This window comes from Arachis hypogaea, chromosome 1 (assembly GCF_003086295.3).
Source record: "Arachis hypogaea cultivar Tifrunner chromosome 1, arahy.Tifrunner.gnm2.J5K5, whole genome shotgun sequence".
In the NCBI taxonomy this organism is placed as follows: domain Eukaryota; kingdom Viridiplantae; phylum Streptophyta; class Magnoliopsida; order Fabales; family Fabaceae; genus Arachis; species Arachis hypogaea.
The window spans coordinates 101426319-101451912 of NC_092036.1; the positions used below are offsets into that span (position 1 = coordinate 101426319).

At 34.5% G+C, this 25594-nt stretch overlaps 3 protein-coding genes and 1 long non-coding RNA gene across 4 annotated transcripts; 2 read left to right on the forward strand and 2 right to left on the reverse strand.

The window, feature by feature from the left end:
- Nucleotides 1-9047: 9047 nt before the first annotated feature.
- On the forward strand, nucleotides 9048-10056 carry LOC112703697 (uncharacterized). The gene is made up of 2 exons (XR_011880647.1): nucleotides 9048-9343; nucleotides 9413-10056. It is a non-coding gene; the product is annotated as an uncharacterized lncRNA (long non-coding RNA).
- Nucleotides 10057-12380: 2324 nt separating this feature from the next.
- Nucleotides 12381-14024, forward strand: LOC112703717 (epoxide hydrolase 2). The gene is made up of 3 exons (XM_025755293.3): nucleotides 12381-13101; nucleotides 13181-13422; nucleotides 13521-14024. Exons 1-3 carry the CDS (start codon nucleotides 12628-12630, stop codon nucleotides 13768-13770), a joined length of 966 nt encoding a protein of 321 aa, XP_025611078.1. The 5' UTR covers nucleotides 12381-12627; the 3' UTR covers nucleotides 13771-14024.
- A 210-nt stretch (nucleotides 14025-14234) lies between these two features.
- Nucleotides 14235-16794, reverse strand: LOC112703727 (oxaloacetate tautomerase FAHD1, mitochondrial). The gene is made up of 7 exons (XM_025755305.2): nucleotides 16502-16794; nucleotides 16176-16341; nucleotides 15992-16044; nucleotides 15523-15585; nucleotides 15221-15271; nucleotides 14984-15101; nucleotides 14235-14698 (listed from the first exon to the last, which is right to left on the reverse strand). Exons 1-7 carry the CDS (start codon nucleotides 16604-16606, stop codon nucleotides 14583-14585), a joined length of 672 nt encoding a protein of 223 aa, XP_025611090.1. The 5' UTR covers nucleotides 16607-16794; the 3' UTR covers nucleotides 14235-14582.
- A 510-nt stretch (nucleotides 16795-17304) lies between these two features.
- On the reverse strand, nucleotides 17305-21110 carry LOC112703707 (lipoamide acyltransferase component of branched-chain alpha-keto acid dehydrogenase complex, mitochondrial). Its single transcript, XM_025755281.3, has 8 exons — nucleotides 20676-21110; nucleotides 20098-20241; nucleotides 19769-19894; nucleotides 19229-19677; nucleotides 18841-19088; nucleotides 18553-18641; nucleotides 18017-18244; nucleotides 17305-17518 (listed from the first exon to the last, which is right to left on the reverse strand). The coding sequence occupies exons 1-8, from the start codon at nucleotides 20841-20843 to the stop codon at nucleotides 17405-17407; spliced, it is 1566 nt and encodes a 521-aa protein (XP_025611066.1). The 5' UTR covers nucleotides 20844-21110; the 3' UTR covers nucleotides 17305-17404.
- Between the last annotated feature and the right edge of the window lie 4484 nt (nucleotides 21111-25594).

Below are 25594 nucleotides of genomic sequence, written 5' to 3' on the forward strand. Positions count from 1 at the left end.
CCAACTCGACATATTCCATAGAAATATCGCCTTTCGGTCACAAATAAAAATGGGTACCCCCAAGGATATAGTGCCCGGCTCACTTTCCTAGGGTTATAGTGCTCGGCTCACTTTTGTGACTCGAAAGGTTACGAGTGGGATATTCTGCCACAAACCTCACATCTCAACGTAAGCGGGATTAACCACCGTCCTTACGCCGACGCCACGACCTTGACAAGCGGGATTAACTACCGTCCTTGCCAGGCGCATAGCGACTTAACAGTCTCAGTATAAAACAGTATATATATCAATAGTTCTTAGTGATCACTTTCAGTACTCAATAAATTTCTCATTCAACTCCAAGTTCCAAACTCTACTTAAACATTATCAGTTCTCAAGTCCTCAAGTTCATCCTCAATATAATACTCCGTCACAATACCCAACTAGTCCGTCTTCAATACTTCAGAAATCTAAGTTTTTGTCTTCTAAACTCATAACAGAAAATCACTCATTTAATTCACTGACTCATTTTTACTAGTCTTAGAGTATAATTTACTAGTTAAGAGCCTTAAATAGAAGTTAAAAAAGTTTAGAAAATTAGAGAACCCTTGAAAATAAATAAAAAATTCACCAAAACAGGGGTCATGTGTATGCATGCCCCTGTTCCGCGTATGCACGAGCTCAAATTTGGGGGGCCGCGTACGCAGCACCATGCTTGTGTACGCGAGATTCCCAGACAATGAAGAATGTCCGTGTTGCGTGTTACAAGTCGCGTACGCAAGGGTTAAAAATGAGCTTCTGCGTACGCACGCTAGTGCCTGCGTATGTGAGATCACTTACAGAAGCCAACGTCTGCGTCGCGTGCACTGTTCTGCGTACGTAAGCACTTCCAAACTTAGAAAATTTTTGTAAAGTTGCAGAAATTAGATTTTTATACAAAACTTTAAATGCACATAACTTTTTCATTTCAAAATATTTTTCATTCATTCTTTGAACGTCTTAAAGCGCTCGAACCCAACTCTCATGTAAATTAAGTTTCATAAAAAATGGGAGTCCATCGGCTAAATTATGCCTCGCCAAATTTTGTCAAAAATAAAGTTTTACAAGATGTGACAAGTTCTCTAGTTTTTCCGAAACTTCAAACCACACTAAACCAAAACCATTCAAAACCATCCGAGTATCCATAATTGACACTCTCAATCCATCTTTTATTCATTCACTATCAAAACCACTTAATTCTTACCAATTTACTTAAATTCCTATCAACTTCATCATCATAAATCATCATCACTACAATCCAAATCCATAATTATTCTTATTCATCAATTCAATCAATAATCAAAACTCACCATTCACCACTATTTAATATCAATATCAACCACAAGGTTCAATATCCAATATCATCATCAATATTATTATCAAACATTAACAATCACCGTCATAATTCATCAAAATCATCACAATCATCAATAATCATCATACATCAACAACAATCCAAGCTTATCATAAGGTCCACTAGCCTAAGATTCATGAAATATTACTATTACATAGAAAAAACTAAAATCGTATCTTGGCCAATTTCCAATATGCACAAAACACCAAGATTTGAATCCAACAAGCTTTCAATCACCAACACCATTTTCAAACGTCACCAAATATCAAGCTATACATACCAATATCACCAACATCAATACCTAGAATTCACAATATATCAAACCACAAGAATTTTTAAGAAACCTTACTTTAACCATAGAAATTGGAAATGAAATCTAATAATTCCTCACTAATAGTTGGCACCTAAACAACCAAATCACAAAAATCACTCAAAAACCAAACTTAAAATTTGAAATTTACTTAGGACAGAAAAAGGGAATATAAAACTCAAAAACATACCAGCAAAGCTTAGTTAGAACTGACAAGCTCGGCAAGAGGTTTGCATGGCCGCAAACAGCATGCAAATTGGAGTACTGTAACTCGAGTTATGATTGATTTAAGATGGATGTGAATAGTGTTTGGTGGCTCTCTTCTCTTCTCACTTATCAGCTGCTAGGTTAGTGTGTTTGATGAGTTATGAGCTGAATTGGCTTTGTTTTTGAGTATTTACATGTTGGGCTTAGGTCCAACTTTGACCTGGTCCAATCTGTTAGTGTTTTTAGCTCGTTTGACTCAACTTTGGGCCAAACCTTTAAAATTAGCGCTCGGTTTTTAAATTTATATATTTTCTTAAATTTTTCTATAGTTTTTATTACTCTCATATAGTTCCAGACAGACTTAATCCAGTACTGGTGGCTAATTTATCGGTACGCATTTTTACGTAATTATCCATAGAAAATAATATTTTTCCACTCGAAAAAATTTACTGAATTCAAATCTCTCCTTTAAATTTTTAAATTAAGACTTCTAAATTTTAAACTTATTTCGAACAAATTTAAATTATTATTTTATTTTATTTTAATTAAATGATTAATTAAATCTTGGTTTTTATAGTATCTTTTCAAGACTTATTTTTTATACTATTTGATTGTATATATTGCTACAATCTCTTTTCAACAATCATGGCTTGATTAAACATCATGTCAATTTTTTTTACTCTATGAGATTGTTGTGATTGACAACGATTTCTTTTTTATTCAACAAATTTTAGGCCATCTTTTTTTGCATGTAACTCTGCATAAAGTATCTTTATATTTCTAATATGAGATTCTGATATTATAGTCACCATATTATTGTATTTTGTAAAATTTTGCAAAATACTAAATAAATAATTAATAACTAGTGAATAAATTAAATGAGAGCGAAAAAGAATTAGAGAATCAATATTTCTAATTTAGAAAAATAAAAATATTTAGGGTACAAATTAAAATGCTTATCTTAAAGGTTTTGGCTCAAAACTGAGTCGACGGACTAAAACAAGTGAACCGAATCCAAGTGGGCCCAAGCTCCCATATATACACCCATACTCACATTTCACCACTTCCTTCTCCATTTTATGAGAGAGATTCGAAATTGAGAGAAGTGAAAGAGAGAAGAGAAAACCCTAGCTACCCTTACCTTCAATCTATCATAACTTTTGTTACAGAATTCTGATCGCCGTACCGTTTGCAGCCACGCGAATTTTGTCTTCTCCTATTCAATTTTATTCGAATATTTTGGTGAGTAACTCAAAATCCCAGTTCCAATTTCTCTAACAATTCTGAATTCGTATTTTTGGCATGGATATTGAGAATTTTTTGTGATTTTGATGTTATAGGGGTTTTCTAACTTATGTTCTTAGTGGTATCTATCACTAATTTCAGAGGGTAAAGGTAAGGAACTCTTTTTCTCTCTTGGTTCATCAATTTATATAAACTCTAATTTTGATTTTGTGCCAAAATGTATAATATGGTGTTAGATTGATTAATTGGAAGCTTGAATTAGTAGAATTTTGGCAAAGAAAGCTTGGAAGCTTGGAATTGCGACATTAAGGTATGGATGGTAGTTTTTAATAGGTATTATGTAAGGTTATGTGAAAACCTAGGTTACTTACTCCTAAGGATAAGTTGAATGGAATTGATTGTTGATGTATTTGAATAATGGCTAGTATGAGTATCATGTTGGTTGATGTGTTTTTGACATGAAAATGAGAGTGAAAATAATGAGTTTTTGATGAATTGAGAGGTGCTATGTGATATTGTTGCAATTGGATATTGTGATGTATGTTGGTTCTATGTTGCATGAAAATGAGTATGTATGTTGAAGCTTTGATTGAGAATTGGGTGTATGAATTGTAATGTGTGTAAATTGGGTCAAAGACTATAATAGGGTGAGAAATTTTCTATAAGGTAAGTTGAGGTAATTGGTGTGAAATATTGTATGAGAATGAGATATTTGATGATGAATGTTTGTGAATTTTGTTTGTAGGAGTGTGTATGTTGAGGTTATCTTGAGAAATTGATTAAATGGATATTGAACAATCAGAAAGGGTAGAAAATTAATAAATGTATGTTGAGGGAGATTAGAAGTAGTATTGGAATATTTTTTGAACTGAATTAGAATTGGAACTGGTGAAAATTGTTATGAAAAAATCTTTGGGTAAAAACGGATTTTTGACGAAATTTGATAGGCCATAGCTTGGCTCTTGGACCTCTCAATTCTGTGAAACTTATTTTAGATAAAACTTGGGTTTGTCTATTTTATGGAGTTCGAAGAATGGACGAAAACTAATTTTTAACGAAAAAGTTATGAACATTTAAAAATCTGATTTTAAAATTGAATTTTTCAGAAGTTATAGAAAATTGAGGTCATGCGTATGCATGAGGGGGTAACAGAAGAGAAATGCTCTCATGCGAGTTTCATGCACACGCACAAAAACGAAGTTGTGTGTACACACGAGACATGCGTACGCACAACCCGCATTTCCAGAATTGAATGTTTTTCGTGCGTGTTCCGCATGTACGTGCAAAGGGGGACTTGTGCGTATGCACGAGGCATGCGTACACACAACTGTCCTGTTTTTTAAAGATGGCAGATGATTTTTAACTATTTTTGCCTATCCAATCCACTGTTTTGCTTTTGTAACTCCTATTTGAAATTCGATAGCTATTTTCTATGATTTGGAACGAATCTTATGTCTCTAAATCGTTTTCTTAACACTTTAAACTTCTGTAAATCCTATAACGATTATAGAGGATAATGAGAATGAGATGATATGATTGAATGACGAGACTGAGTTGATTCGAGAGGATAATGAGAATGAGATGATATGATTGAATGATTGAATGATGAGATTGAGTTTAGGTTTAATTACTCTGTTGGTCCCTATAGTTTCACAAAATTTTTAATTAGGTCCCTATACTTTTTTCCTTTCAATTGAGTTCTTGCACCAAAATTTTTTTAATTGGGTTTCTGCACTTTTTTTCCTTTTATTTGGGTCCCTGCACTAATTTTTTTTTAATTGGGCCCCTATAAAATTAAGTCAATTACTACTAAGAGGAACCTAATTGAAAAAAAAATTAGTACAAGGACCCAATTAAAAGAAAAAAGTATAGGGACCTAATTGAAAATTTTGCGAAATTATAGGGACCAATAGAGTAATTAAATCTTGAGTTTATTCGAGAAGATAATGAGAATGAGATTATATGATTGAATGATGAGATTGAGTTGATTCGAGAGGATAATGAGAATGAGCTTGATTAGTATTTGAGCTTCTGGGGTAGATGCAAGGATTATGGTATTGTCTCGCTTGCTCCCAGTCAATATTTGAGCTTCTAGAGTAGATGCAAAGATTGTGTGTTTGTTCCGCCTGCTCCCGGTCGGTATTTCAGCTTCTGGGATAGATGCAAGGATTGTGGTTTTGTCCCGCTTGTACCTAGTCAGTATTTGAGTTTCTGGGGTAATATTCATTGATTGTGGTTTTGTCCTGCTTGCTCCCAGTCAAAATTGAGACTTTGTTGATCCTCCGTCGTAAGATATGGCTGGGCACTTACTTTTCCAGATATTTTTTCCATGGATATTGATCAATGAATATGAGTTTGAACTTGGGGATACACACACCGAGAGACTGTCAAGGGTTAGCTATCGGACATGTCAGGTTTAGCTGTATAATCGACAGATGAGCTCATTGGCCATAGGATAGGCATACGCCTTTTGCATTTGTGTGTATTGTTTGGGTGTGCATCTTATATCTGGCTTGCCTTTTTTAATAATTGTATCTATATGCTAATTGAACTAGTTACTTTACATGTTCTCTCCATTTGTGTATTCTTTGTATTGTCTTGTATGTGTTTGCACAATTGAGAGTTCTGGTGACGCTGAAGGTTGTTCTTGATGAAAGGTGGTGATTGAGGTTTGTGGAAAAACTGAGAATGAATTAATATTAAAATTAAATTTTAATATTAGATTATTAAATGAGTTGGGAATCTATGATATTGAGAGAAGATGATGACTTGTTAAGAGAAAATTGAGATTTAAAGATCACTAATATAGTTGAGATTTAGTTTATCTACCTTGATCGGATTAGTAAGAACCCTAAACTTGAACTTTGTGAGATTGGAGATTAGGATTTCCTAGCGGGTTCATGTGGTTTTACATAGTCTCTATTTAAAATTATTGTCCTGCTGAGAATCCCGTAAGGAATGATGTTCTCACCCATTTCGGAAATTATTACTTTTCAGATGTTGGTCCCAGCTCTTCCCCGTGAGCAAGAGGTTTAATTAGAAGGATAGCGAAGAAGACTTTTTATTCTATTTTAATTTTTAGACTCTCTCCTTTATACACTTGTTTTGAAGACTTGCCTTTAGAGGCTTATGATATATTTTGGAGAGATAGATTATGTTTATCCAACTGTTTTAATATTGTAACTCTAGCCGGTCTAATCTTCGCGAGGTGAGACTAGTTGATACTTATATATATGTATATGTCTCTTTACTCATATTCTTTCTTCAAGTTTTTAATGATCTACTTTTCTTCCGACGCGCTTATATATATACATTATCGAGTGTGAACAATCGACAAATTGTCTTCTTCTTGAATGTTAAATCCTTTCACAGGCTTCTAGTATAATATTACTTTCTATATATACATATTTATATCTTAATCTTGTGTCGTAGTACCAAACCATAATTAAATTATGACTTAACATAAAACAATAATGGCAGAGTGTTACATACCTTATTGACATCATGTGAAGAACTCTCTCCCAGTCTCCCCCGTCATTTTTATACAGCCTTAATTGAACATTTTTTTAAGTTGCAGCGTGAGCTCCTTTTCATAAAGTTGTATGTCAACAAAATTTTAAAATTATAAGTTTTTTAGTGGATAGATATTATCTTCCAATTACTTTGATTTTCTATTGATTTGAAAAGATCATTATAATGACTATAATAAATCAACATGAGAATATAATATTTTTTATTTTCATCGCCTCTCAAAAAAAAATTTCGTTTACTTGACAACTTCTCTAAGAAAAATATTCTTGTTTTCACAAACACTTTAAATAAAAAAATTATTCTTACAAAATTTTTCAACTTTTCATTAATTGATGCTAAATTGAACTGATTCGATAAATAAATAACTGTGAGAGAATTCTTTCATAACTTACAAATTCTAAAATAATTGGCTTGAATTAAATAAGTTATGATACCAAATGAAAATATGAACGCCCACAATTTAATTCATCTAAGATTTTTTACTTACATAAACACCTCAAGAACAATATAATATAATCTTAATATAATTTTCTCTTAACAATAACATAATAATATACTAAAAAGAGGAACAAAACTACCATAATAATATATATCTTTGCTCTTTATTAACTCTCCTAATAAAAAAAATGAATACTCTCAATCTAAATTCGTATTAACTTAGGAACTTCACTTGAATGATATCATTACATATAATATTTATTTATAAATTTGAATATACTCATTTTCTTAATTACCGATGGTCATTTTTAACAACTCCATCTAATATCTCAACAAGATTATAGCACAAGAAGTTAACAACTTGTTTTACTCATAGTTTTGAAAACTAAATCAGATAAGTTAGTTGAATAGATTGAATCGTGAACAAAAAACTTTAATATAAATGTCAATATATAATAATATAATTGTGATAAATTTTATTCATAAATTTTGACTATATTTTTTAATAATTTGATCAATTTCAACTTGTCAAATTTAATACAACATATATTATCTTTTAGTAATTTAATCAATTCTTATTTTTTTCATGAAACTTTTATTTTTTATCATTAATTATCAATTTGAATAATTAATATGTGTCATTTATAATTTTTTAAATATTATTTATACACTAAAAATAATTATTAAAATTAATTATTATTTATTTATATATAAATATATACATATTTTAATTTATTTTTAATATATATTTTATATTTAAACTCCAGATAATAAAATCTTGACAATGTGTACAATAAGATAATTTATTGGCCCACGATGGATTAAAAAATAAAAACACCTCTTAAACTCTAATAACTAAAAACTTTTACTCCCATTTTTAAATTTTAACAATTTCCTATCCACTAGACCACTACCAAACCCCTCAAAATATATGACAAAATAAACATCATATTTCAAATTTTAATCCCCTAATTTTAAATTTTAAATTTTAACAATGTAACACCTTGTAGTCCACAGCTGCACCGTGCCTTTTTCACCCATGCTTTTTTCTTACGTGTCCATTGATAGATGTTCAGTTCAATAGGTTAACAGATGATTATTGTAATTCTTACGAAAATGATTAGTTTAAGTATATATAATTAATAAATGTTGAATGTTCATTTGATTAAATAGCCAGATGGTTATTTTAATTATTAAAAGTTATGAAAAAGATTAAGCTTCTTGGAAAGATTTAAAGTTATAAAAATCTTAATAGTGATTTATAAATAATGTAGCCACTCAAACAAATTTTTCGAATTTTGTTCTGTAATATAGAAGCTTTTAAGCAAAGAAAGTGAAATGTTTAATTACTAATCCTAATTATTATTGTTCTCCATTAACGTGGTTGTGAGGAGTGATCTACGTATGATACGGCTAGCTACTTCTATCCATTTGTTTGTGACAGATAAAAACGAAGTGATGATGAAACACGCCGGTTGTGGGAGGGGGCCGCACGGCCGGCACCTTGAGATGCTTCTAGTGAGTGATGTGACGCAAAGTGCGTGACGGTACTGCTCGTACGTTAGCGGTATGGTCCGATGCTCTGGCGGCGACGACTGATGTTGCTGTCGAAGCTTTTACCAATGAGAAGGGAAGAGAGTAAACAAGAAAGAATTCACATCACATGAAAGAGAAAAAAGACGTTTTTGTGACGTACGTAACTATAAATTTTTATTTGTTTTGAATTTTAAATTAAAAATTATTAATAATTAATTAACTTAATTATCATTTGATGTTAATTTTAATTTTATTCATATTATACACATTATACACTATATTTATTAGCTCTCTATATTTTTTTTTTATATTTTAATATATATTTTACATTACTAACTAATTTTAATAAGTCTTTTGGGTTAGCAATGACATTGGGAATATAAAAGATATGAAACACGAAACGCATTTAGTGGATTTACCAAGAAGGCAACAACCCCAACTGCCTTTCCACCCTTGAGCCCCAAATCGAAACCGAAACCCAAAATAAAACAACATAAACCATTTTCTCCCTTTCTCACTAGTCACTACTACACACGAATGAAGAACAAGTGATTTCAACCTAACTTTTTCCCTTCAATTTCTGCCTCTAATTACAAATCTACCACAAACCCTTCATAATGACCACTAAATCCCCAATTTTTCCCATGCCAGACCCCCAGCACTTCAGTGACTACGGCTTCGACCCTCAACTCAACTATTTTCAGGTCTCTTTATTCTTTTTGTTTCCATTTTCTATTATTATTTTTATTTATTATTATTATCATTAAAAGCAGGTATTGGAAGAAGCCATGAAGCACAAGAGGCACCCAGAAAGATCCATAGACTCCATACGCTTCAAGCTTCACAAGCCTGACATTCCAAACGAACTCCATTCCATTTCTACCACGAAGAAGCCATGGTGGAAGAACTTGTTCAAATGGAAGTGGACCCACCGTCACCGTCACCGTCACCACCAAGGCCTTCAGCAGCAACCCCATCAACCTTCCAGGGCCTCCATCTCTGGCCCCGTCTACTTCACCCACACCAGAACCGGACCCACCACCTCCCCCTACCGAACCACCGCACGTCCATGTTCTGGTCCACTCGCCGGCGCCGGAACCTTGATGCCGACGGCCAAGGGTGTGGGTCACGTTGGTGTACCCTATCCGGGTCTCAGGGAGCTTAACATGGAGCAGCAGAGGATGTCTACCTCTGCCTTGCCAGTTTACTTGGTCACTTGAATAAACATGGCAAAGTTTGGATTTTTAATTTGTCGTGAATGTCTTTTTTTCTTTTTTTGGTTATCTGAATTATCTATCACTATTTCCTTTTTCACTTGGGAACTTGAAAAAGGGATCATGCGTGCGGTTTAAAGCCAGAAATGTTTAGGTGTCTTACTTTGCAATAATAAGAGAAATTTCTTCTTGTGTTGTTTGAATATAGTAGTATTTCTGCATTAGTAAGAAATAATCAATAAGACCACATAATCATGAATCAGTATATCTGCATGGTAGCAATAGCCGTAGAGTATTAATATTAAGGACCGGTCAAAACTCTGCAAAAATAAAGCATCAAGTGACAATGGTAGTGGGCAGTGCCACTGTCATTCTGTCAAGGTGGTAAATAGCATTCATGTGAAGCAATAAAGCAATATATATTTGTGGGCTGTGCCTGTGGGGACAAAAGCTGGCAACTGAAACAAGGTGGGAAACAAAATTTCTTAACAAAACCTTTGGAAAATTTTTTTCTAAAAGTGAAAATCTTGATAAAGTAAGTAAGTAATATTTTAATCACTTTTGAATTTATTGTATTCATTGTTTTTGAGTTTTATTATCTTAATTTTAGAATGATTAAAATATTAATTTATAAATATTTTTGTTGTAGAAGAGTTTTGATTTAAAATCTTTTAAATTTATAAAGATACTTTCATATAAATATTTTTATATAAAGATAATATTTTAAATTGTTAGATGAATTAATTAAATATATTCAATTAAATATGTTAAATTATTTAATAATTTGTAATATTATTATTATATAAAATTATTATCATGTAAATATCTACCTTAATTTTAAGATAATTCACATTAATAAACCGTTTGAGATTTGAGATTTAAAATTATGCAAATATCCTAAATACAATTTAATTACACGTCTGTCTTATTTACATATTTATGTAAATCGAATTAATTTGATTTGATTTACGCTATTTTACATATAAATCAAATCAACTTGATATTTATGTTTTAAAGTTAACATAGAATAAGTAAATATTAACTTAAAAGTAGAAAATGTCAGCAATTTGTATCAATAGTAAATCGAATAAAGCTGATTTAATTTATTATATATGTGTTGTTTAATAGTAAATCGAATCGAGTACATTGAAAAAACATTAATCGAATTTAATTAATTCGATTTATATAGAATTACTTTAGGATATGCATATAAGCTAATTTATTTTAAGATATTTGTGTAATAGTAATCTTCATTTAATTTGTTTGTGTGATTTACTCTTAATTTTATGTGTAGTAGAACTCCAAAAACAACCAGTAGTAAGGTAATTTTTTTAAAAAAAAGTGGACCTTAGGTAGCGTTTGGTGAAGAGATAGAGACAGAAAGACTGAGACTGAGAGACAGAGACTAAGAGACAGGAATTGAAATAAATCTCAGTATTCTGTTTGGTGTAAAATGGGAGACAGGAATTAAAACAAGAATGAAACTCTAATTTAATTTGCACAAAGGGTAAAATTGGAATTAATTAATTAAAATGAAAGTATTTTAGGTATAAAATGTTATTAAAGTTTCAGTCTCCATCTCTAAAAATTTCAGTCTCCTATGTCCCTACTTTTTGGAGGTACTGAAATACTGAAATTTTAAAGACAGAGACAAAAATTTTAGTACCAGTCTCTGAACTAACAAATACGATACTGAGTCTCAGTCTCTCAGTCTCTGTCTCAATACCTCAAAACAAACGCTACTTTACAGATGAATGAATAGTACCATGCAAAAGACAAATATTAGACAGTGGTGATGATATTCAGATTAGCGATTAGAGAGGATTGTACAATAACAAAGTCATTTTTCTTTTGAAATCGAGAAAGGGCTCTGCATGTGCCATTGTGCCTTGCAAAACACTGTTACCTTCCCTGGAGATTTTTTTATTTTTTTGTTCAAGTTCCCTGGAGATTGTATCATTTTTGCTTTCTTTTATGTTTTGGGGCTGGGCTTCCTAAAAGAGGCAATGCAATACGAGCACAAGGCCAAGCAGAAACAACAAATTTTGGTGGGCAACTGGGCTGGGCACTACAGGCTTAACTTAACTGGGCCGCTCCTGGTATTGCATTTCCTCTTGTAATGATTTATACAGTCATTGCAGTAGCGATGAAAGTGAAACACGCTTAAGTATATAATTAAAAATCTGAGTTTAAAAACAAGTTGGCACGTATGGATGAGGGTCTGTATTTCTTAATCATTTTTTTTGAATTTGATATTTACTAGAGAATAGAAATAAAATTTGCTTATTTGGGAGGATCGCCCATTTTAACTCTGCAGTATCTAAGGAATTAGTCATTGGACTTCCAGCCTACTCAAAAATCTGAGTAGAAAAAACAAAAAATGCTAATTTTGCACAAAAAAAAATCTTGAGTCTAGAAAGCAATGCGAGTCAAATGCTAAGGGGCAGAAAAAACAAAATGGAAACGTGCTTCACGTAATCACATAACATCCAACGTATAAATTAAATTAAAAAGCCACAAAGCAGAAGCGACACGCTAGAAATTGATATTATAATCAGTTATAATAACAAGGAAGGTCGAGCAAACTCAAAAAATATTTACCAAACATACAAAGCAGATCAAAGCATCAACATCCTTATCTAATTTCTAAAGCAAAGAATCTAGTATTTTGCACTGTATAGTCATGACGCAAAGTATATTATATATCTTCTTATTACAAGCTTAAGACCACACGCACATACAATCATAGAGAAAGAAAGAGACAGTCAACAATAATGGAGGATGGGATAGAGCACCGTACGGTGAATGTGAATGGCATAAACATGCACATAGCTGAGAAAGGTGAAGGGCCTCTCATCCTATTCATCCATGGCTTCCCAGAACTATGGTACTCGTGGCGCCACCAGATAGCCTTCTTTGCATCCCGAGGGTACCGCTGCGTGGCCCCCGACCTCCGCGGCTTCGGGGACAGCGATGCACCCAGCAGCCCGAGCGCCTACACGAGCCTCCACATCGTGGGAGACCTCATCGGGCTGCTGGATGCAGTAGCCGGAGAGGAGGAGAAGGTGTTTGTGGTTGGACATGACTGGGGAGCCTTGACTGCTTGGAGCCTCTGCATGTATCGGCCTGAGAGAGTGAAGGCTCTTGTTAACTTGAGCGTTGCCTTCACTCCCAGACACCCCATGCGAAAGCCCCTCCAAACCTTGAGAGCTGTTTATGGCAACGACTACTACATCTGCAGGTTTCAGGTACTTGTTCAATTCATTGTATTCCTTGGATCTGATTATTGATTCATTGAAAGTTGATGTGGTTTGATGGTGAAAACAGGAGAGTGGAGTTATAGAGGAGGAGTTTGCTGAGATTGGAACTGAAAGAGTGTTGAAGGAATTCCTGACATATAGGAACCCTGGTCCGCTTTATCTGCCTAAGGGTAAAGGCTTTGGTCATCCAACTGAATCTCCCATTCTGTTGCCATCATGGCTTTCTGAACAAGAATGCAAATACTATGCCTCCAAATATCAAAAGACTGGCTTCACTGGGGGATTCAACTACTATAGGAGTTTGGATCTGTATGTTCCTTAATTTACTATATATCACCTACTACTACTACTACTTCCTTTCTTTCTTTTTTCTATTTTATTTGATTTTGTTATTGCTATATGTGTAGAAACTGGGAGCTGACTGCACCGTGGACTGGTGCTCAAATCAAAGTTCCGGTGAAGTTTGTGGTGGGGGATGTTGACCTGACATACAACGCGCCGGGCGCCAAGGACTACATTCACAAAGGAGGCTTCAAAAGAGATGTGCCGCTTCTGGAGGAGGTGGTTGTTCTTGAAGGTGCAGGCCACTTCCTCCACCAAGAAAGGCCTCATGAAATCAACAAACACATCTATGACTTTTTTCGTAACTTCTCATGATCATCTGCACAACTCCTCCTCCTCCTCCTCCGCTTGCCTTCTCTTCTTCCGTTCCTGCCACCTGTGTTCCTTTATCATCCGTTTCTTCTCTCGTGTATTCTCATAGTCTGGATTCTGGAATGTGTATGTGACTCTATTGTCCATTAACAACTCTGGATGCGCATGTTTTATAAAAATAACAGTGTGATTCAATATGCTGATGACAAATGTATTTCGTGCTTGATTTCGTTATTCAGATATATTTGGTCCCAAAATACCTACCATCTTTATGTGCTTGAGCTATCAAATTAAGGGTAGGACTTGAAGAGAGAGAGACAAATTATCTTTGAGCTTGAAACCTAGACATTAACAGTACACAAATTCATCCCATCTTATGTCGAAATTCAAACTTGTCAGCTAAACGATATTATATCATGAATCATTTCTTCCGAAAATTAAAATGGTTGGATATAGGGAGCAAATGATTTTATGTCTAAAAATAATAACGGATACTTCATATGCACCAATTGTCAGTTATATCCACAGTATTATGCTATGCAATAATGCATTATTTATGAAGATACACATTTAGGCCAAACAAGACCTGGCTATGTCCATAGAGTGATAATTATTTTCCACTGTAAAGAGATCACCATTTTCAAGTGAGATTTCTGAAACGGCTTGCACTGCCACCGAGAATGGTCATAAAATAAAAATCAAATTTGCAGACTTTTTATGATGTTCCCCACTTTGTTGCTCCTTGTTGGCAAGGGATGCCATGCTGGTTGCTGCAGAATTGAAGCACCTCCTGGGGTAATCAAAAGCACAACATATCAAGAGCTTGAAGGCTTTTTTCTTTTTTCAACATTGAATTGCACGTCGACAAGGCCTGTAATGCCGGCGGTTATTGTTTGACCTTCTTTCACAGGGCCAACACCTGGAGGAGTGCCTGCACATCATCATAATCTATGTTACAAGAGCAAAGGTTAAACGAATTCCCAATTCAATGCATCTAACTCTGTAGCTAACTCATGCAACATTTTGGTTGACATTTGTTTTGAATTAGAAAGAAATCTTAAGTTCTTAATCCATCCCAAAAGATATGGTTATGTATTTTGAGCATCACAAAGAATATTTTCAACAGCAGATAACATGCCAAGGTTATTAAAGACATTTTCTGATCAAGTAAGATATGGCTCAAGTATAATATGCTGTTTAAGTATTAATGCAATACCAGTTAGTATCACATCTCCTTCAAACAATGTCATGACAGAACTTATGTGACTAATTATAAATGGGATCTTAAAGATCATGTCCTTGGTTGAGCCCTTTTGCCGAATCTCCTCATCTACCTACATCAAAACAAATCCATTGTCGGTCATCATTCTAAGGTTTCCGAATTTCCAATATGCCATTGACATTAAACAACCACAATATCATGATGAGGTGTTAAAGAGAGAAGATCCCAAACCTTTAACCACAATTCTAGATCATCCGGGTTTGGCACCAGATTCTTTGGCAACTGCATAAAATTTGAAAATAAAAAATAGTATACTTTAAGAATATCGCTTAATTACACGAGCATGAGCAAAACAAGATATGTGTGGGTAACCATTACCCATGAAAACTTTATTATCATTGACTAAAAACTGAAAATTGCAATTTATAGCTCTTAATTCCTTAATCCTATCCTAGTTAACTTATTTCTCTATTATTGCATTAAAAAAAATTAGTTTCCGAGCACAATATGCATAATGGGATACAGTTTCTTACAATTGAACTAATTGGTGTGAAAGTGTCCTGGCCTTTTGCCAAAGTCCATGGAAGACCTGCAGACTAACAGTAAAAAGTGGGGAAAAAGAAAACCACAACAATTATTAGGCTATGAAAATATCCGTTTTGAATGATTAATTTAGGAGAACACATACAAAGAGCAAAGGGAATTAAGTATTAACACAGATCATTTCTTACCTGTTTGTCTAAATTCCACCCTGAATATATATATATATATATATATATATATATATATATATATATATATATATATATATATATATATATATATATATATATCATGCAAGTAAATCTTTATTCCTTATGCTTCATCTATTTATCTAACTACTCCCTCCATCATCTTTCTAAGTTCACCATTAAGTCATACAACTTCATAAGTCAAGAAACTACCTAGAAGATGATGTCCATAATATCATTGAGAGTTACACATGGATTGGGAAAAAGTTACCTTTGCAGTAGCTTGCAGATCCCTGGCAGTCATATCCAGTGCAAGTGCATAACCTGATATAGAGAAAAAAAAAAGCATCTTTAATAATCCATTGTCCTAAGAGCTGAGTAACCTCAGGCATCACATGAATATATCCTATAAACACGAAATAAGTTTCATAGAACCTTAGGAGAAGATTATTTACCAGCAACATAATGCATGGCAGATGATTGGGGGACATCACGAGCTTTTTTGGCGATGACGACAGCCAGCTCGACCTCATGATGCAGAGATCCCTCATTGTGTGGGATTTGAATTGTTCCGCCATTTGGCAAGTAAGAGGAAGTTGGCTTCAGAAACAACACCGGCTCCTGAAAAACACTGGCAAATTTAACATATCCAATAGCTGGTTGGATTAAAGTTGCAATCTTTTAGGAGTGAATTTGGTGGAAGATGGATGAGATGATTAAGATTTAGGAGGGAATTGAAGCGACTGATTGGGAAGAGAAATTAGAAGAGAGAGAAAGAGACCTTGGGAACGGCGTTGCCTAATTCTTTAGCATGGGCAGCGTAGTTTCTGCCAACGGCGACGATCTTGGTGCTCAGTTGCAGAAGCTTCTCACAGGCTGCTGCCATTTTCCGCCAAGCAACTCTTCTTCTTGGCGGCTTTATTTTCTCACTAGTTAATGTCAATGACTATCCCCTACACGACATGTCGTTTCATGGTAAGTGGTTAAAACTTATGGTATTATCTAAGAATTCATAGTAAAAATGTAAAATTGACATACTAGATATTTATGAAAAAAAAAAAAAAACTATGTGTATGCTAAAACTTAACGACTAAATTTATTATTATATATTTATGTATAATGTATATTTTAGTTAATTTATTTTTAATATATATTTTGTATTTTAATATGTATTATATATATGTTATTGATTTAATGACTAATTATATATATATATATATATATATATATATATATATATATATATATATAAAATAAAATCTCTTCGTTAGAATACTAGATATTTATTTTTTTGACTAACTTATATTTGTTATTATTATAAATATTTAATTTATAAGAAATAAATTAATAAACATGTTAATATCTATTAATATATTAATTTAGAATAAAAATATGTATATATATTATTTTTAATGTATATTTCTTTTGTATTTTTTTATGATGAAAAAAAAGACAAATTTGTTATTTTTATTTTTTATCAATTATTTGCTTTTTCTAAATATATAAAGCTCAATGCACTCATTTGTATTTTCGATATCTGGAAAAGTTACTCAATGGAGCATTTCCATAACCTCTATACTCAAATTTTAAATGTTCTCATTCATGTATTTATTATTATGATTAATATAAAGATCAACATTGTATACAACAATTCCAGCTTTTGTTACTCTAAAGTAAAAATATTTCATTTCAAATGCAACATTAGGAGCTCTGGATTTTCAATTAATTGTTTCCACTCATTGCAAAATCTTGAAACGGTTGCTCCATCCAAGACTCTATGATCTGCACCAACATTAACCTGGAAGCAAAAAAACACATCAGAGTGCATAAAGAGTAACAACATTTGATTGAAAATATAGGATAGTTGAGAAATATTGTAGTCATAGTTGTGCTTATACTTTAAAGCCAAAACAACCAAAAAAAGAAGTAAATATTATTGTTGGTTATTACATCTATGTTATCCAAGTCTAGCTATTGCTGGATCATAAAATTCATTCTCTAAGTCGAAGAACTATCTTCCAAGGGATGGAATAAAGGACCAAGTTCTCTATAAAAGGACATATTTCTAACCACTAACCATGAAACTAGAAAACTCCAAAGCACTAACTACAAAATTAAGGGATTCATTAATCACAATCTTTCCTTTCTCTTCAGCAAAATGACAAACTCAGCAGTCATCTATAAAATGGATATGCTAAGCTTTGAACTATAGTCTTAGGAGACTGTATCTACTTTTTTTTGTTTTTTTCCCCGAAAACGTCCATATAATTTGCCACCATAGATATGGAAGACTTACAGTCATGAGTGATACAGGATACACATTTCCATTGCCATCAAACTGTGGAATTTTCTGAATTCGACCAATGGCAATAATGGAGACTTCAGGCAGGTTGAGAAGAGGGGAACCAAACTTTCCACCAATTGCTCCAATGTTGCTTAAAGTAATCGTCCCACCAGATATATCATCAGAAGTTAACTTGTTCTCTGAAGCCAATTGTTGCAGTCTTGCCAGTTCTTTGGTTATCTTAGTAAATAAAGAAAATAAGATTAGCATGAGAAGGCACAAGAATGTCTAATAGGCACGCAAAGGTTTGCACTATACATGATGGCAACTGAACCCAACCACATTATAGCCTCATGTCAGGCAGTTACATTTGACCAAGAAAAAGCAAAAAAAGTTAAGTCAAGAACCGAAGTATATGATGTTCAAGCAGTTCAAATTATGACACATATTTATCTTCCAGACCTCTCTAAGTGATCAGTAGTAACGGATATGCACTTTGATCAAAATAACAATGTGTGCATAAAACAATCATAATATTGAAAACTAACCTCCAATATTGAAAGAGACTGAACATTCTTTATGTTTGGTACAACTAGACCATTTGGAGTAGCCATGGCAACTCCAATGTTGTGTGAACCTATAGCAAGTAAACCTATCTTGTCAGATCCAAATCGACGGCTAATGCCTCAAATAAACCATTGAATTAACAGACACCACATATTAACCAACTCTAACCAGAAAAGCATTCAATCTACCGAAATTCAAACACATTCAACCTTCAAATAAGGCTAGCAAGACATATCGAGAGTTCAGCCTGTAATGTTTAAGAGACAGACCTTTGAGTATGACCTCCATTGAATCCTCTTTGAAGCAACTATTCAAAGCGGGGTACTTGGTGAGGGCCATTGACAGTGATTTGACTAATATTGGCAGAAAAGTGTGCTTGACATCTGGATAAGGATTGTTTTTCTGAAACGCTGTTTTAAGCTCCACTAGAGCATTGCAGTTTATCTCGTCTACATAATGGAAATGTGGGACCTTGGCAGCCAGAGACATTGATTTTACCATTGCTCTTTGGTATCCCCTAAAAGAGAATAGAGAAGAAAATAATTAACTTCCAAACTATTGCAACATTCAAGTTCGTCACAGTTTTCTTTCCAGGTTGACATACATCATTGTCTCATAAAAAAGACACAGGAGAAAAGGGGTTATGGACGCTTTTACCTTAGGGGAAGTATCCTATCCTCTGATGGTGATTTATACTCAGGTGTCACGGTATATCCTTCTGCTCCTCTAGGCTTCTCTACATTATCAGCATCCAAAACAGCAGATACACTTACAATGATTCCCTTCTTAGCAGCAAAATTGAGCACATCTTCTTTCAGTACCCTTCCATCTTTTCCAGTTCCACATACTTCATTTATGTCTATACCATGTTGCTTTGCCAGACTCCTTACAGCAGGTGTTGATAATACTGCAGCACGTTTCCTTTTTTCAAGATCAGAATCTAGTAATTCTGCATTATTTGAATTACCAAGAGCCGCTATAGCAGATGCAGACTCATTGACTAATACTTGATCAGAATGAAGTGACTTTGTAATTTCTGAATCACCGACAGTCGCCGAAGGGAATGCAGTCTCATCAACTAATATCTTCAAAAGAGTTTCTCCAACCTACAATTGTACCCAACAAAAGCTTAAATATATTTGTAATTAGTTCTGATAAAACAAAATAATATAAGATTTTTGAGATTTCAAATCTCACCTTTACAATATCTCCAGGAACATGGAGAACATGTGCAACTTTTCCTTTGTAACGACTTGTGATTTCTATAGTAGCTTTATCACTTTGAACTTCACAAAGTGGTTGAAAGTCCTCAATATAGTCCCCCTGCAAAGATGACATAATGAATTGTTTAGAAATTCTATTTGGAAATGATGGTTATGTCAAATTTAACACAGAATGGCAACCCACAACCAAATTTTGAACAAAAAATTACATTTGGCAAAGCAAAACTTTGAATGTTTATCAGATTTATGGACCATAGAGCCAGTTTTCAATTGACAATAGAGCAACGTTAGGAATTCACTCACCTCTTGGACATGCCATTTGAGAAGTTCACATTCTGCAATACCTTCCCCAGTTTGTGCCAACGGCACATCCACGATCTTACCGGCCGGAAGTTCTAGTGCAGGTTGAGTAGAAAAGCAATGCCTCTTCCAATGTAGAAAATCGAACTACAAAATGGAAATTCAATGAATATGATGAAATAAACACTCAAACTCACTCCAATCCACATAGAAAGGCTTCCAAAAATATATCAAACTTGTCATTACTTTTAAACATTATGCAGCCACCAATTATAACTATAAGTAATGGGAAACATCACAACAGCATCTCATAAATTAACTGTATCAAAGTCTAAGAATGAAATCGGTGTGACTATAAAGTGCGAAATAGAAGGGGAAACAACTGATCAACCTAGCTAGTAAAAGTAATGGCAGTAAGAATTAACAAAAATTAATGTGATTCTTGATCAAATAAAAGTTGAAGCAAGTGAGCATCTACGAAAGCAGAGAACTTTATGAAATAAAACAAGTTGGCATGACGATTTAAATAAACCCAAGGCCAAGTGATGAAGCTGATTGATAAATAGAATGGTGGAACTCACATCAAAATAAGCATAAGTTGTAGAACGAAGAGCAAAGGCAGAAGAAGAGAAGGTGTGAGAGTGAGAGAGAGGTGAGGGCAGCGGAGCAGAGGAGGTTCGGCAGAGAGATGGGCGGAGAACCCGGCGGGCGGAGGTCCAAAGCTTCCTGTGAGATATGCGGGTGAGCATCGTCAAAAGAGGGTCTTACGTGTAAATGACGTGTGCCTTGTTTGGTTGTTGATTAAATTGCTTTTGGAGAGAAGAGAGACGTTTGGAATTGGATTATTTGACAAATGGATAAAATCGATACAGATGTAAATTAATAAGTATATCCTATGACATGATGATAGATCGCCAAAGCATGGTGCTTTGTTACAAGCTGACACAGTGACAGGTTGCTGACTGATTGGTGTATTCACATGGATAAGGACTCATTATAATAAGAGCAACTCAAGTAGAGAGATCTATTGTTTATGGCTCATTTCATATAAAAAAAAATAATTTTATATTAATTTTTATGTTATAAATAATAAATAAAGGCTATTTTTTTCAATAAAAGAAATTCATTTTGATTTCTATTGTGATTCTACCAATTTAATTAAGATAAGAATAAATTAATATAGTTATTGTTTTGAGAGTTACTTGAAATTAGGTTGTTTTGGGTCTGAACGTGAAGTCCAAACTCTTTTTGGGACAGCGTCCAATGTCTATTAGAATTGAGGTGCCGCCATTTGAGTTCCTCGTGAGGAAGTGGAAGCGGTACCTGCAAGAAATTCTGATATTTAAGTTAGCAAAGATTTTAGACAGATTTTTAGTAGATTGGGTTCCAAGTATACTTGACGGTGTCAATATATTTATAGTAGTAGATGTAGAGTCAATAACCACCTTTTAGAATAGCTCAATCTTTAATGGTGAATAACCATTTCTTTTAGTTAGGCAAGTTGTTGAGATCTCCTTTTTAGATGAGTAGGAGAAATTGTAAGAGTTAAGTTACTGATTCGGACAAGTAGCGCTTGTATAACATCGTCGCAAGAGGTTGGATAGGTGTTGATTCAGCTGATGTTTGTTGATTGGGCTTTGTTTATTTTGAGCTTGGCCTGGTAATAGGTATGGGTATGAACAGTGCCCCTCCTTGAGACCAAATTCCACTAGATCGGACTCAAGCACTACCAAGTCGGATTGCCTTATTGCGGTGTCGGTTATCACGTCGGGTAAACCGCCTTTTGAGGAGTTAGGTCGGATTCTCGATGTGTTTGCGAATTTGAAACATTGCGTCTTTTCATAATCCTTCACACGTGTCTTACGGTTACTTTGGGCAGCGTTTGGTTTATGTATCTCTTGAAACATAGACATTAAAGACATGAACACAAATTATTAGTGTCTATGTACTGTGTTTGGTAAACATTGAACAAGACAATAAAATTAGAAAAAGTCCATATTATACTTATAAAAAAAATATCAGCCACCATTGTAGTATCATCCACCATCTCTGCCATTACAAATTCATTATCATACACGATTCACCACAAATCAATCAGCAAAAATTTTACAAAAATCAACAAAAATTTTTATTTTTCAACAGAAAAATAAAAAGGGAGAAAAAGGTAACTGAAGAGCAAACTGTGAAAAAGAGAAGAACCAAGGTAGAAAAAGAGGCGATAATGGCAAACTCAAAGAGGAAGAGGGAGAGACGGCGTGGATATCGCGAAGAGGGAGGAGAGGCGACAGGTGCAAATGTGGACAAAGAAGGAGACGTAACAGCGGCGGCAGATCTGGACGAAGGAGGAGACACAGCAGCAGCGCTCGGATCTAGACGAAGTGGGAGACGCAGCGGCGACAGCACACGGATCTGGACGAAGGGAGAGATGCAGCGACGGTGGTGGCTGCGGCGACAGTGGATTTGAACGAGGAGATGCAGCGCTGACGGCAAATCTAGACCACGGGATGCAACGGCAGAAGGAGGGAGGAGGGAGGAAAGAGAACAGTCACGGTGGATGGAGAATGGGAGAGAGAAAAAAGAATTAGGGTTAAGAAATTAATAAGGGGTAAAAGAGTAAATAAGTGTGTCTAATTGCTTGTGTCTCTGTGTCTCAATATTTTGGGAGTACACTGAATACATGTATTTTGTGTATGCTTGTGTACTAACGTGTCCATAAAAAATTTATGTCTCAACAAACAAATATAGGACATGTTCTAACATGTCCATGTCTTTGTGTCTGTGTCTTTGAAACCAAACGCTGCCTTGGTGACTGTGTACATCATAAATGAGGTGGGTAAATTTACCATTTTATTCCTAGAGTCTTATAAATACTCAACCCCTTTTCTTTTTTTTTTTTCTTTTTGCTTCTTCTTCTTCTTTTTCTTCTTTCCTCATTCTTTCTCAAAGCTTTTTATTTCACTATAACCTCATTCCCAATTTCTTTTCAAGATTTTCTCTATCTTGAATTTCTACTTCAGATTTTTGTTCGTGTTTGCTCAAAGGCTTTCGAAAAGTTCGTGTTTTGCTGTCAAGTACATTCCTTCATTTGTGCCTCCATCAAGGTTGGTCTCACCTTTTTTGTTTTGGTTTCTGCACTCCTGTTTCTTGTTGGATAATGTGCTTCTGACGTTATTGTTGTTGATGTTTGTGTGAAAAAATAGTTTCTTAGTGGCAGTTATCAATGTTCCTTTGAAAATGCATCTTCTGCGTTCTTTTCTTTCTTTGAAAATTATTATTTTTCTATGGATTTATATGTTGAATGCGAGGATTTGCTTTGTGCCCCCAAATGGTTCCATTTTTACTTCTGAAAACGGTGTCATTTCTTACTCTAGTAATGTGGTTTGATTGTTGTGTTTGCAAGAGGGTTTTAAAACTATGATTTTTTTTGTTGAAAATTACTCAACCTCTTGCGGACTTGTCTGGAAGGTGCCCGACCTTTCTTTCTTGACAAAAAAGATGATCCTATTTTTAATCTATACTGGGAAGAGTTTCCCACTATTATTAAATACAATGTTGAAGATTTAGACGAGGTAGAGGAGTGTGTAGTAGTCCTGTTCTAAGAGTGTTGGGGCCAAGCTCCTAACCTTGACACCAAAAAATTCTTACTAGGAAACCTGACCTATATCTATACCAAGCTAGGTAGTACTTCTTTGCCATCTGTAGATATCTTCTTGTTGGTGTTTTGTTATACTTATATAACCTGGACGTTATATTTGGTTTTATAGCAAGGATGACTAGTGGGTCACATGCTTTGAAAGGTTTGCGTCAGGCCAAAAAGAACGCCACCACCCGAGCTATCCAATTGAAAGAGGCCGACAAGTTGGGTGACCTCTTTTACTCCTCCAAGTCAGGCTTGGGTCCTTCTCAATTAGTTAAGATTCTTTTTTATCCTTCTTCTCCTCCTCTTACTCCCCTGCTGGGTTTGATGTTCAAACCACTCCTCCTATTTCTCCTTTTCCTGAGCCGACTTAAAAAAAGCATAAAACTTCTGAGTCCGACAGTATGTATGACCATGGTTTTAATGCTGTGGCCTTTTGTGAAAAATACATCCTCCCTCATAGATTTATAAGTATGGATGATATTTTCATAAAAAATATCTCCAAGTGTTGGCCCAAGGCGATATTAGAACGACTAGAGTTTATTCTACTTTACTAAAATAGCTTGAGGAGACTTTCCTTGGTGCCACTCAGTGAACTTTGACTGAGATGAAGGTTGAGATGTCATCTTTGTGGGAGGCCAAGTAGGAATGGGAGAAGGAGAAGGAGGCTTTCGTTTCCAACCTTTCAAAGTTTCAGTAGAGGGAAAAGCAAACTGAAGCTGCATGTGTCATGGCGAAGGGTCTGAAGAAAAAGGCTGAGAAAAGTTATACTCGGGTCTTCTAGGAGAAGCAAGATTTGAAGAATGAGATCGCAAGATTAAAGGAGGAGTATGTAAATCTTAAAGAGTCAGCCATTTGAGGTATGGATGAAATGACCAACAACCTAAAAGCTCAATTCCGTGTTCTGGCTCCCGAAGTGGACTTCTCTCCTATCGACCCTGATAAGGTTGTTGTCAATGGGAAGATCATCAATCCCATGGATGATGATAGTCCTTTTGGTGACCCAAAAATGTCGGGTGATGAGTAGATATTTTATACGGTTTTTGGCATTGCTTTCATATAGTTTTAGTATGTTTTATTTAAGTTTTATTATATTTTCATAGGTTTTAGTGTAAAATTCACATTTTTGGATTTTACTATGAGTTTGTGTTTTTTTATGAAATTTCAGGTATTTTTTGGCTGAAATTGAGGAGTTGGAGCAAAAGTCTGATTCAGAGGCAGAAAAGCACTACAAATGCTGTCTGGATCTGACCTCCTTGCACTTGAAAGAGCTTTTCTGGAGTTACAGAAGTCCAAATAGAGAGTTCTCAATGGATATGGAAAGCTAACATCTAGAGATTTCCAGAAATATATAATAGTTCATACTTTGCTTCAAAATTGAAGGCTCAAAACTGGTGTTCAACGCCAGCCTCATGCCCTATTCTGGCATCCAGCGCCCAAAGGAGATGAGAAGAGCATCCAACGTCCATAAAGGACCTCCTAGCCAGCGTTCAACACCCTAGAGGCCTCCTAGCACGTGAATCTCAATCAAGCTCAGCCCAAACACTCACCAAGTGGGCCCCATAAGTGGATTTTAGCACTAAAAGACTGTTTTACCCTTCTTATGTAATCCTTAGTCATTAGTCTAGTATTTATTTGAGAACTTTTACATTCTAAGCGAGTTGAATTCAGCCTATTTTTGAATTACACATTGTATTTTCTATCAGTATGAGTTTTTAAACCTCCTAGGTTGAAGGGATGAGCTCTGCTGAGTTTTATGAATTAATAAAGTACTATTGTTCTTTCTCAATTCGTGTTTGATTCTCTATTCTAAGATGTATCTTCGTTCTTCATTCTAAGACTGCGTGCTTGACAATCACCCAT

Coding starts and splice junctions, on each gene's coding strand:
- LOC112703717 (XM_025755293.3), top strand. CDS start 12,628: ATGGAGGATGGGATAGAGCACCGTACGGTGAATGTGAATGGCATAAAC. Junction 13,102..13,180: donor ACTACATCTGCAGGTTTCAG/GTACTTGTTCAA, acceptor TGGTGAAAACAG/GAGAGTGGAGTTATAGAGGA. Junction 13,423..13,520: donor TACTATAGGAGTTTGGATCT/GTATGTTCCTTA, acceptor CTATATGTGTAG/AAACTGGGAGCTGACTGCAC.
- LOC112703707 (XM_025755281.3), bottom strand. CDS start 20,843: ATGCTCACCCGCATATCTCACAGGAAGCTTTGGACCTCCGCCCGCCGG. Junction 20,242..20,675: donor CAACTTATGCTTATTTTGAT/GTGAGTTCCACC, acceptor TCCATTTTGTAG/TTCGATTTTCTACATTGGAA. Junction 19,678..19,768: donor TTCCTGGAGATATTGTAAAG/GTGAGATTTGAA, acceptor GTACAATTGTAG/GTTGGAGAAACTCTTTTGAA.
- LOC112703727 (XM_025755305.2), bottom strand. CDS start 16,606: ATGGCAGCAGCCTGTGAGAAGCTTCTGCAACTGAGCACCAAGATCGTC. Junction 15,272..15,522: donor TCACACCAATTAGTTCAATT/GTAAGAAACTGT, acceptor AATTTTATGCAG/TTGCCAAAGAATCTGGTGCC. Junction 14,699..14,983: donor AGGAGATGTGATACTAACTG/GTATTGCATTAA, acceptor GATGATGTGCAG/GCACTCCTCCAGGTGTTGGC.